Source organism: Eretmochelys imbricata, chromosome 12, assembly GCF_965152235.1.
Source record: "Eretmochelys imbricata isolate rEreImb1 chromosome 12, rEreImb1.hap1, whole genome shotgun sequence".
NCBI lineage: Eukaryota > Metazoa > Chordata > Testudines > Cheloniidae > Eretmochelys > Eretmochelys imbricata.
In genome coordinates this window covers 13,761,575-13,774,762 of record NC_135583.1, presented here as the reverse complement: position 1 = coordinate 13,774,762, position 13,188 = coordinate 13,761,575, and the positions used below count along the sequence as shown (strand labels likewise).

Sequence of the window (13,188 nt, the reverse complement as noted above, 5' to 3'; positions counted from 1 at the left end):
TTCGGTTTTAACATTGTTATAAAATGTATTACGTTTCTGATTTCACACACGTGAACATTTTTAATATGCAAAAAAAATTAAATATTTCTCATAGTTGTGTTTTATATGGTGGAAAATATTTAAAGAAGAAATATATTAAGGATTTGAAGCCACTTGTATTCAAATGCTATGGCTAACTTTTAGCCTCTTGTGGCATCTAACTGCTGTTTAGTATCATCATTTTTATTAATTATTTGTTAATGACCAGTGATATGCTCAGAACTGCACAAGATACAGTCCTTGCAAGGTAAAAGAGAGACACAGATGAGATGCACTAGGAGAGGCAAAGGAAATATTGATCAGGAATGTTGAGCAGAATCTTATACTTTCTCAATATTCTCCTCTTATATCAGGTTCAGGCAGAGATGGAATTTGATTGATGTGGCAGAATGTGCATGGGCCTGTCATGGTGTAAAAATTATTTCTTCAAAAACTCTATGGCTAATGCCAAACTCTCTCTCTCTCATGGTCTATGGTATTAACTCCATAATAAACACACACAGTATCAGCTATCTATTTTATTAAGACACACATGAAGGAAAATTATGGATTATAGACCTGCTTTTCTTAATCATTTTCTTAAAAGATAGGACTATTAAGTGGATTACAACCAAAACATTCTCATTTTACTCAGAAAGCTGTTAGTTCTGTCAAATTAATTGCCCCAGCCACTCAGAAAAAAACAAAGATAAAAGAAAAAACGTGAGATGGAAAAAGGAGGGGAAGCTCTTCTTCACAGTCAGGTGGTGGATGACTATTAACTTCAGATTGGAGTTGTTATTTCCTTGGGCAGGCATATTTCCTGGTCCACATTGAAGTCAGGTTGGAAGATTGGATTGGAGACAAGGTAAAGAGGACGAAGTTTCCTTTTCTTTTCTGGTTGGCTGGAATAAACAGACACTATATGATACACATAGTCTAAAACAAAATTCAGGATTGTTTAGAGTATGTTATTAAAACCACAGCCTGGGGTACACTAGGCTTTACACCCACTACACCTAGAATTTGAAGGAGAAAACAAAGAAAAGCAAAGAAATAAACAAGATCCAGCATTTAAATCAGGCAAAGTTCTGCAGAATCTTGAAGGATGAGTGTACTTTTTCAGTGTGTAAGGGAGGTTCTCCTAAGGAAGAACTGAGGATACCAAAAAGTACTGTACTTAATCCTCTGAAATTACTAAACTGAAATTGGGGAAACTCAATTAAGTGGACAAACCTCAATAAAGATGAGGTTGCATCTACTTCTCCTTGTTTAAGATGTGTTTTCTTAAATTTTGGCTAGTGAAACAATACTAACTTTTTACATTTTTTAAATTCCTAATGCAACTAGTTAAATAATAAACTGCTATTTGCTTCTTTGACTAATTTCATGTCATACTTTTTAAAAAAAAAAAAAAAACAGAAACAGAAGCTTCTTGAAGAACTTGGAGAGAGTTGGCTTCCATATCTGACACCTAGAGATGCCGAATTCCACCAACTGGTATTGTATCTTATTTTTAACCTTATTTGTAGTAAACTTGATTGAGCATTCTTATCAAATAGCAAACCAGTCTTTATTTATTGGTGCACTATTAGAGCTGACAAGACTAAAATGTCACTTCTTCTAATTCCTTTCTGAGGATTAGCATAGGTGAGGTCCTGGTGTATGTAGTGTTTGCAGAGCTGCACTCAGTGGAGAGTGAAATCCTTCAGCACTCAGGACAGAGCAGAATCAGGAACCTTGGTGTGAACTCCTTCTGAAGCCAATGGGAGTTTTGCCATTGACTTCAACAGGACTAAGATTTTACCTTTTGATCTTTAGTTCACACCTGTAAATGGTAGCTCTAAAAGTCTCCTTTTTAATCTTTGTTTAAAGTAAAAGCTCACATAACATATAAAGAACTTTCTATTTTTGAGTTTTCTTGCAATTTGCGGTTAAGTGAATTGTATGACATTGATTTGCAATATCTCATGCTTGACTGGAGTAAAAAGAGCACAGGGAGTCACTGTTCTATCAGAGGTCTTCATGATTTAAACCATCTAGAGAACATGTTCTATAGACTGGATCTGGCAAAGATGAAGAGTTTTTAAAAGTGAGATTTAGAGTATGTTTATGCTTATAATTCTAGTCACAAACAATACACAATGGTTAAGACCTGGCATAGGACCTGAAGTACAAAAGCCAGAATGCATGCCTGAAATGAAATTTAAGGAAAGCTAAAACAGGCCCAATAGTCACATAACTAAACCAAACTAGTATACAGAGGCATAGCATTAAAGAACTAGAAGAATACTGCTACATGCATCTTGGACCTTTCTCAGGTCAAATTGAAAACATGTGGAAAGAATTTTAAGTTCAGTAAAACGAGGTTGGAACACATTCAGAAAGATGAAAGACATAAAAAGGAATCTCTTACTTAGCCTGAACAACTATAGCAAGAGTTCCTACATTACAGCCGTGTCAACTTTCTTGTATTGACATGTGGCTCAAAGATGCATATAGTAGCAAAAAAACAGCCTTGGTCTTGTGCAGCAGGAAGGAAGGGTATTTTTTTGCAGGAGCTCATGGACAAGAAGAATTTTAAGATGGCAGCTTTCCACATTGCAGAGAAGAAGGGTGATCTGGGTTCAACTCCTGGCTCAGTTTTACAGACTTCCTGTGTGATCTTGGGCAAGTCACTTGATCTTTCTGTGCCTTACTCTCCATCTGTAAAAAAGGGATGATTAATATTTCCTTTCTGCTCTCCTTTGTTTTTCTCATCTGCTTTGGGGCTTTTGCTGTCTTTTTACATATTTGTACAGTGCCTAGCACAATGGGACAGAGATTCTATTGGAGCCTCTACTGTAATAGAAATAATAAATAGTAGTAAAACACATGGTGGACAAACTTGCTACCAACAAAAAAAAGCACTATCATGGAGCGCTTTTCTTGTCAGCATCCTTCTCCCAAATCAAATGAAAACAGCAAACAGACTTCCTTTCCAGGGTCTCACCAATGTTCAGTAAAAGTTCTTGCTCTTTTTAGTTCTTGTCTGACCCAATCACCATTTTCTCCTTCTTTGATCCTTTTACATCTCCTACCGTCTGTTTCCATTTCCTTTTTATACCAGCGTCTGGGCCTGATAGCTTGAGCCTAGCTGTGTGTCCTCCACACTTCCTAGCCCATCCCTGCAGAGGTGACAGGGAAAGACATGGTTGAGCGGAGGCTGCCAAGTGGAGTCTCTCAGCATCCATACAGGTAGAAGGGCTTTGGGAAGAAGATAAGCAATCAAATTAGACCAAATTAAAGTAATTAGTGATATTGAAAAGATCAAGGATCTTACATAAAGCCTATTGAAGTCAACTGAAAGTCTCCCATTGACATCTGTGGGCGTCGGATCCAGAACCAAATGGATAGAACTGATTGCCAGAAGGTGAGATAACAACTGAAATTTTATAGCCTTGAAAGGATTATATTGAGTAAGTTTGCAAGGTATGTACATAAAATATGCCTCCTGTTTAGTTTATGTGCAGGCATGTGCATTTGCACATATATGTGGTATTGATAAACATCAAACACCTTTCATTCAATAACCATGATAGGAATTTTAAAATCTTTCTTTCTTACTTACTTAAATAGCCGCTGTGGATGTCAAAGTTCCACTCTTACCACTAATATTATTTCCGTAGTACCTACATGTACTTAAAATTGGAAAAAAGGGAGAGACTATAGAAAACAAAATAACAAAATAAAACAAAATGCATAATGATGTATTGTAGATTAGTCTGTATGGCTTTCCTTGTTTTGTCTTATTTAAGAATCCCCCACTTGTGAGCAATGTAGTTTGAACAAAGTGATGTTGGGAGGGTTAGGCAGAATATCATTCAAACACTGCTACATGCCTACAGGCATGAAGATATACTCTGAGCACAATCCTGAAGTCCCTACTTAAAAAGTACTTCCATTGCACTCCCTTTTCAATGGGCATTTTTTCTGATCAGGGATTTTAGAATGGAACCACAAACTGCACCCAGAACAATGTCCCTTTTAGAAATCAAATAGTGAATAGCATCTGAGAAAAACACTAGAAAAAAATCATAGTAATAAATCCCAAATGTCTTCAATGAAACATAAGTGCCAACTTGCTTATCGGGGGACCTCTTCACTGGTTTGCAGCTTTATTCAGGTGCTTGAGTGGTGGGGTTATCCTGTGTCTTGAAAACAAATTATGTGTTAGACACCACAACATGGCTGATTTTTAAATTCTGTTTATGTAATACACATATGAAAAATTAAGCACAGAATGTTCATGTTCATTATTGAAGTTATCAGTGACATAACTACTTCTAGCAGTGTCAATACGAACTGACCTTTAACACCTGCTGTCAGAGTTACAGCAAACAGGACGTGATTCTTTTCAACCAACATGGTGGCGTTCAATATTAATTCAGTGTTTACCCTGTTTTCTGATGCTTTCCTTGTGCAGGACATAGAATGACGGCTGGTTGGAGATTTAAAGAATACCAAACATTATTTTGAGATATGTTTAAAATGTGTTTCCACTCCCTGTTTTCTTCTGAGATACCACTGTATGCTTCTTAGGGTAGAACTCTAAAGACACAATGTAAGAAATATTGATAAAATAGTTCTTAAGCATGTAATTTTAGTGCACAAGCCAAAGGTAACATGCTTCTGATTTGGCTGACGTTGAAATGTGGAACACATTACCTCCATGTCCTAAAAGGAGAGTGAAATATTGTTGCATTTGAGTAAGCTGTGCATCTTCATCTCAGATGTGTATTTTCAGACTTCTAATTTCTTTGTAGCATCTTGTTTGCTTCTGTCCTCTTTCTTTATTTCTTTGCTTGAAACTTTACTTGTGCGATTCATGTAACAACTTCAGTAGATTAATGGTGTTTTTAAAACTGTATTAAAATATACAGTGCCTTCCTAAATTTGTCATGATGATGCATATGATTTGGCTATTGATTAATATGAAAGTCTAATTTGGGCCTCTGATGTTAAAGTTGTGCAAAAAATCTAGCAGTGATGCTACACAAGAACTACTAAAGCATTATATTTATTCCTTAAGTATTACTTTCTGCAGAGCCTTATATACCTGTGCACAATGAGATCAGATTCTGTGGCAAGAACTAAATACTGCAACAAGCACCCCTAGATTCTGTAGTAGCATTAAATATTTTATCTCCATGAAATAGCCTTCATTCCCATCCTCATGTTCTCAAACACACACACACACACTCACGCGAATATGGCTCAGAGTTGAAAATGCTCATTGACATAAAATTCCTCAATAATTATTTTCAGTAATGATTATTATTAATGATGTTTTCACTGTATTCTTCAGGCAGCTCATGGGGCGCAGCATTCATGTGGCCTAGCTCAGAGTCTCCTTCCCCACATGTGCCAGGAAAGCGGAGAAATGGTCATCTTCTCAGCCCTTTGGGTCTTGGCTGCTGCTCTGTTCTCCAAGCAGCTGAGCTCAACTCAGCTTACTTCATCTCACCAGTCTGTACTTTTGGACCTCCAGCTTTCTGGCTAGAAGCTGGATTTTTAGCTCCAATACCTCAACTCCCTGTTGCCTGCTTCATTGAATGGTGCAAAGACCATGTTTTGTAATCCAACTAATTTATCTTTGTGGGAAAAGCTGGGGAGCAAGAAGCACTTGCAGGCAGGTCCCAGCAGGACAGGTAGATTGAAAACAAAATGTTGGATGACTGGGTGCAACAAACTGGAAAATTCCATACTTGGAGTCTTTGATAAAGACAGATTGTGCAACCTCAGAATCAGTGTCTCTGGAGCTCTGAGATCAATGTGGCAGATGACATCTTTTAAAGGTGTTGTGCCAGGCTCTCTGCAGACTCAGGAAGACAGTGCTTCTCCATTTTACTCTCAGATCATATTTTAAAGGTTTTTGTTTGATTTTTTAATCAAAGATGGGTTTCCTAGAGCATAGTTCTGCAGCTGCAGGATAGTGGAATACCTGGGGCCCTGTTCATAGATTCTGGCCAACATTTGCAAACTTTAGTATCTAAAGTTAGACACTTAAGCGGCTTCATTGTCAGCGTTGCTGACCACCTGCAATTCCCACTGAAATCAGATTTTAAAAAATGCTTCCTTGGGAATTTTTGTGGATAATCTTGTGAAACCTTTAGCATACAATATATTTAATTAATTTTAACAATTACCACCCAATAGTGCCATAGTTTATCAGTTAGATAGTATCTAATGCAACCCCATTGTTACTGCTAAAATAGTATTATTTGGATGCTTTCTATTTCAACTCTTTAATAATACACGATTTTCAAAACCTAAGTGTAATAGCAAGTTACAAAACCAAGTTTAACCATTTAAACTTGGAGAGACAGAAGATGGAAATATAGTTAGGTAGAGAACAGATTCTGAGTTATACCTTTGATGGTTAGGTGATGGAAAAGTGGTTGTGATTGTTGTTGGTTCAGGCAGGAGACGGAGGCTTTTTTCTTGGCTGAGCAAGAACTCAGGCTAAAGAGAGGATGTAGTATCTTCTGAACCAAAGTTTCTAATAGTAAGCTAGACCCAATTGATTGATGGACTCTTCCCTTTCTTAGTGGCAGGGACCAGTGTTAAGTGAACTGGCAGCCTCTGTCCAAGGGTAAATAGGATTAAATTATCAGAAGGAGAAACATCAAGGCCTGGAGGTAGGAAGTCTGTAACTAATCCAATTAAGACCATTATTTGGAGCAGAATATAAAGTAAATGCAAAGGGAAAGAGGGACACTGAACACACACAGAGCAAAGATGAACAACCACCAGCCCTTAAGTCATTCCTTAGTATTTAAAACTTTCAGTTTGTACATGCAAAAAATGCAGGATGTTGATCAAAGTCTCTACCAGATTTTCCCACTAGATGTGTTCACTAAAAAGCCCTAGTTTGTAAACTGAATAACTTTGGAACAGGTCAGGATCATCAACAAAAATCCTGTTCACAAAACAAAAATCCCATGTTGCTGAAGTGCTTTCATTGTGATTGTTTTTAGACTTTTACCCAGAGTTCCAGGATAAGAGTTCATTCTACAGGCCTTAAATACTTTACAGTCACTTCTCTTTAGGTAGGCAAGAGGCATCTCAGATCTATAATCTGTTTGCAGGGAAGTAGAATGGGAATCCCAGAGTGTTTCAAATAATACATTAAAATATTTGCACAAAATAAAAAACGTTGCTGTTGATGAATTTTACGGTATTATTTCCTCACTTTATTTATATGGGTGTCATAACCTTACAGTTTCTGAGAGGAATATTTTTTAATGTTGTTTAACCCAGCCATACTAGTACAGTATTTTTTGTGCATTCCCTGTTGCAACTAGCAGCCTTCCAGGTTAGGGTTCAGCAATGGTCTCAACTGCTGACATGTCTCACAGAGGGACTGCAATGACTGGGCTTTTGTTTTGTTTTTTTTAGGAGAGTAAATATAAAGATAATGGTCTGACCCTTGCTCTATAATGGGGGTTCACAAACTTTTTTCACAGTGTGGCTCAAATCCTTAGATATGGCTTGTGTTATGGTCCAGCTTCTATCCTATTTGCAATCATTTAACATCCAGTAACAACTGCAGCAATGTCAAGGTCCAGTTTTTTTCTCCCAGGGATTTGGAAAGGGATGAGCTGATATGGAGGGGATATTATTTTATTTTATCATGTCAGCTGTGCATATTTGTATATTTTTTTCTTGGAGTAGGACAAGCAGCCTATTACATGTTGTGAAAATTAAATTATACAAGGCTGCTTATAGCTTTGGATGGATAGCTCTTCATATTTTATAAATCTAAATAAAATAGTGTTCCTTTAAGAAGCAACCATGTACTCTCTCTTGTTTGAGGCTCTAAGTGTTATGTAAGGGTGTATTTAAAATGTGATTAGATTATTAATAAAGAACGACATGCTGATTTGTGCCTCCTAGATTGATAAAGAGGAAAGGAAAGGAAAAAAACCAAGACGGAGGTACAGCCCTATTCTACAAATGGTCAGCCCAATTATTCGTGTATTGGATTGATAACCTTAAAGATTTAATTTAACTGCACTGTGTTCCTTTCTTGTGGTGAAAATTGAAATTAATTGGCAGAGTCCCCCTCTCCCAGGATAGAATCCACCATATGGCCTGCATTCTTTGTTCCTAGATATATGGCTTTACCTTTGGCAGTATTGAAATGCATATTGTCAGCCTGTGCTCAGTTTACCAGGCGCTCCAGATCACTCAATATCAATGACCTGTCCCCTTTATTTACCATTCCCCCAATTTTTGTGTCCTCTGCAAACTTTATCAGAAATAATTTTGTTTTTCATGTCATTGATAAAAATGTTAGATTGGTTCTTGGCCTACACTATCTTTGTAAAATCCCACTAAAAACACAGCTGCTTGATAATGATTCCACTTTTAAAATTACAAGTTAAAATTAAAAGTTAGCCAATTGTTAATCCGTTCAGTGTGTGCCATGTCAAAGTTGTATTGTTCTAATTTGTTAATATGTCATGTGGTACCAAGTCAGATGCCTTTCAGAAGTCTAAATATATTACATCAACATTATTACTTCCATCATCCAAATGTGTAATGTCAACAAAAATATGTATTACATTAGTTTTGCAAGATCTATTTTCCATAAACCCATGTTGATTGGCATTAATTACATACCCTCCTTTAATTGTTTCTTAATTGAGTCCTGTATCAGCTATTCCATTATAATGCCCTGAAATGACGTCAGGCTGGCAAGCCTATAATTTCTCGGGTCATTCCATTTACACTTTTTAAATATTGGCACAACATTAGTTTTCTTCCAGTTCTCTGGAGCTTCCCCAGTATTCCAAGATTTATAGAATGTCAATATTACTGGTTCAGTTGCTCCTAAGCCAACTCCTTTAAAACTCTTGGAGGAAAGTAAACTAGACTTGATGATTTTAAAAAGTCTGTCTTTAGTGGCTGCTGTTTTAACATCTTTCTGAGATACTAGTGGAATATAAAGTATTTCATCATCAAGATATAAATGTATCAGATGGCTTTTTACCAAATACAGAACAAAAATATTTATTAGATACTTCTGCTTTTTTTGCATTGACAATTCTACCATTTCTATCTAGCAATGGATCAGTATCATGGTTAGGATTTCTTTTGTTCCTCATATATTTAAAAAAAAAACCTCCTTATTGACCTTAATTCTGGTGGCCCTTGATTTGTCCTTGTGCCTTTTTTGCTTCTTGAATCAATTTTCTACTATTTCAAGCGTCTGATTTATGTTCATTGCTATCAGCTTCCCCTTTTTTTCATTTGTTCGTGATGAAAAATACACTTTATTTTTTTTGTATAGTTGTGTTCACCTCTCCCCTAAGCCTGGTTGGTTTTTTAACCAGTGTAGCTTTCTTTCTCTGTTGTGCATTTTTAGGTATCAAATAAAATTATCATGGAGAAGCAGTGTTGCCTAGTGGATAGCTCATTAGCCTGGGATTCAGGAGACCTGTGTTCTATTCCCAGCTCGGCCACTGGCCTGCTGGGTAACTTTGGGCAAGACACTTCACCTCTGTGCCTCAGTTTCCCTCTCTGTACTATAAGGGTAATGATACTGAATTCCTTTGTAAAGTGAGTTGAGACCTACTGATAAAAAGCAAAGATTATTACTACTCAATTTTTTCTAATCAAATTCTTTCTTCCAGCTAATTTGGCTCAATTGTTTTCAGCTTTCTGAAATTGGCCCTTTTTAAAGCATCAGTTATACATGTGTATATTTCTGGTTTGGACTTTATTCTGTGTGGGTTGGTGTCCAAGTAATGTACTCCAAACAGTTGGCTGTTGCCAATGTATATCTAATACATTCTATCTATCCATTCAACCTAGGCATTTATATATGTTCACCACAGTGGTATCTAAGTACTAGTTTACATGTTAAGAGATTTTGGACTAATACAGTTAGAAAATGCCAAAACTGAAAAAGAACTAAAAACGCATTGAAAATGTACATAGTACAGATTACAGTACATGTTCTGCTACACACCCTCTAACTGCACTAAATTGGTTTATGACCAATCCAAATCTATTGGCAGTGCTGTTAGATAATGGTAGACTGTGCACCTATGTGTTGGGAGGAATGCAATTCAAATGATCCATCTGATCCATCCATCTGATGCCGTATGTAACACCAGCTGCCCTAGCTGTTTCACTACTGCAGGGGTGGCCAGCCTGAGAAGGAGCCAGAATTTACCAATGATCATTGCCAAAGAGCCACAATAATATGTCAGCAGCCCCCCATCTGCTAACCCCCTCCATCTCCCAGCGCCTCCCGCCCACCAGCAGCCTCGCCAAGCAGCGCCTTCCCTTCCCTTCTCATGCCTCCCACCCGCCGCAGTCAGCTGTTTTGTGGTGCGCAGGAGGCTCTGGTGGGGAGAAGCGAGGGCATGGCAGGCTCGGGGGAAGGAGTGGAGTGGTGGCAGGACCTGGGGCAGAGCGGGGGGTTGAGCATTGAGTACACCACAGCACATTGGAAAGTTGACGCCTGTAACTCCAGCCTCAGAGTCAGCACCCACACAAGGAGCCACATATTAACCTCTGAAGAGCCGCATACGACTCCGGAGCCACAGGTTGGCCATTACTGCATGATGAGCAGATCTTAACCACAGAGCCTGACACACAAAAATGTGGTGGGGAGGGGAAAACCTCTGCATTTGTGCTTATTAACCTCCCTAAAACAAACAATGGTGGTCAAAATAATAAATGGCACAAACGTGCACTAACTGAACAGGAAAATGGGGCCAAATTGACTCCTTTCACAAGCTCCTATCACCATAATAAAAATTTTGCAAGAATTATACAGGAGAGTAATGCTACAAAGCTTTGCCCACATCACCATTAAGGAATTGCACAACACAGCTGTAGTCACCCTTTTTCCTCCCTGCCCCTGTCTTTCCAGAGTTGGTTTCTTCTTCCTACTAAGCTGGAGTGTAAGAGTCCTGAGGTCAATATTGGAACTGATCCAATTTGCCAGTGTTCTATCTACAATGTGGCTTCCTTACCAAATGTAGCAAGTAGTCATAACTAAAGGAGATGGCTCGTGAGCCCAAGCCTTGAGTGTGGAATACCTAGAGCCATAGCTTTAAATCTTAGCAGGGTCAGCTCAGTGCCCTCATACTTCTGAGGTAGATTAATGTGTTCAGTGCAGTGTTTTGTGTGTATATGGTGTGCTGGGTGCAGGGGGTAGTGGTGGATTTTGGATGAAATCTTTAGAACTGAAGACTGCTCTGTGGCCCTTTACTTAAAATGAGGGGTTTGACCTGTGGTCTTTGTCCAAAATTTTCCCTCCCTCTACTGATGTGCTTGTGCAGCATCCCACTTGACTGCTGTATTTCAGAGATGCTGTATGTATATGTTTTGTAAGGTACCTTGTAATGTTAAAGTACTAAACAAATATAAAGTACTGTGTCTTCCTTACTGCATCACATTCTAGATTTACTTTTTAGAGAATAGGAGCATAGCCTTAAAAATACATACCTGGATATTTAAAATATGTTCTGGTTCTTTCAAAAATAACAAATTGGTTATTTGTTTTGTTTTTTAGTGGAAGACCAGATATTCCAAACTCTTCCTCAGGAAAGCTGATAAGATACCCCAAGAACTTCATCACATAGTGCAAGAAGCCTTTTTGACCTTGCAAAAACATGATTGTTTCTTCCAAGATCTTGTAAGGATCAAAGGAAAAGATTTTCTTACACCAGTATCTCGTATATTAATTGGAAACCCAGGATGCACTTACAAATACTTGAACACAAGACTGTTTACTGTTCCATGGCCTATGGAGGATTATGAAATAAAATATTGTCATCCTGAATTATTTGCAGCTTGTAAAGCATTAATCAAACTTAATGACTACTTGAATGTAGAAGCCATCCAGGTTTTGCAAGAACAAAATTTATCTGAGACCAGAGAAACTGAAAATACTGCTGTCACAGATAGAGAACAGGATTTTTCTACTTTTATTAAGGGATCCCTCTTAGAAGTTCAAAGCAGTCTTTATACACCAAGGAATGACTGCACCAGTCTTAAGTACAGAACATCTTATAACTTGACTTTATTGAATTATATGGACCCTCTACAAATGCCGTACTTGAAACAAGAGCCTTATTTTGGAATGGGGAATATGGCAGTGAGCTGGCACCACGATGAAAATCTCATTGAAAGGTCAACAGTAGCTGTGTACAATTACAGCTGTGAAGGTGAGTAGTGGGGAGGTAGCACAATATGATTTGGCAATTGGTCTAAATGCTTTAATGCCTGAAGCTTTTTTATGTTTTACTGTGTGAGCATACGTACATACTGTGACAAAGCTCTGTCCTTGCCTCCGTGGGTCCCGCGTTTCCTGGCGGATTTCGCTAGCTTCAGAGGCTCACTGTGACCCTCCACGTAACCCTTCTCTCTCTAGGGACAAGGGTCACAGTCTACTGAGCCATTTTCATCATAAGCCAGCAAGGGAGGTGAGGAGAAGTTATCCTTCCTTGCACAGTCTCTGTTGCTTCCCAGTCTCAGTGATTAATCAGAGGGCAAAGGTGTGTGTGTGGGGGGGGAAGAGCCCAGGCCCACCCTCTACTCCGGGCTCCAGCCCAGGGACCCTAATAGTATCAGCTATGGTAGCTGACCTTTTAGAAACATGACATGTACAATTCCCTGGGCTACTTCCCCCACAGCAGCCCTCACTTCCTCAAGCTCCACTTCACCCTTACCTGAGGGCCTTCTTCCTTGTGCCTGATATGGTGTGTACTGCTCAGTCTCTCCAACAGCACAACTTCCTCACACAGCTCCTGACATGCTCCCCCACCTGACTAACTGGGAGGCTTTTAACTAGTTTCATCCAACCCCTGATTGGCTTCAGGTGTCCCAATCAACCTAGCCTTCTCCCTGCCTTCTGGAAAGTTCTTAATTGGCCCCAGGTGTCTTAATTGACCTGGAGCAGCTTCCATTTCACTTAACCTGGTACCAGGGATTTGTTTAGCCTGGAGCTAATATATCTATCTCCCACTACTTTTCTATAGCCATCTGGCCTTGCCCCGTCACAATACATACCTGCAAACCTGCCTGCTTGTCCAGATTTGCCACTTGTTTCTGAATATATGATAGTAAATAACATTATCTTTTCATGTGTAAGCACTACTGTTACTT

General features: G+C 38.6%; 1 protein-coding gene across 8 annotated transcripts in view; it reads left to right on the top strand.

Annotated features, from left to right (window-relative positions):
• The window catches only part of FTO (FTO alpha-ketoglutarate dependent dioxygenase), a 330,710-nt gene that overhangs the window by 64,687 nt on the left and 252,835 nt on the right, over positions 1 to 13,188 (top strand). For all 8 annotated transcript variants that reach the window (XM_077830856.1, XM_077830857.1, XM_077830849.1 and 5 more), the window contains exons 2-3: positions 1,441 to 1,518; positions 11,594 to 12,248. In XM_077830856.1, the coding sequence (XP_077686982.1) occupies positions 1,441 to 1,518; positions 11,594 to 12,248 (733 nt within the window). The remainder of the gene's footprint in view (positions 1 to 1,440; positions 1,519 to 11,593; positions 12,249 to 13,188) is intronic.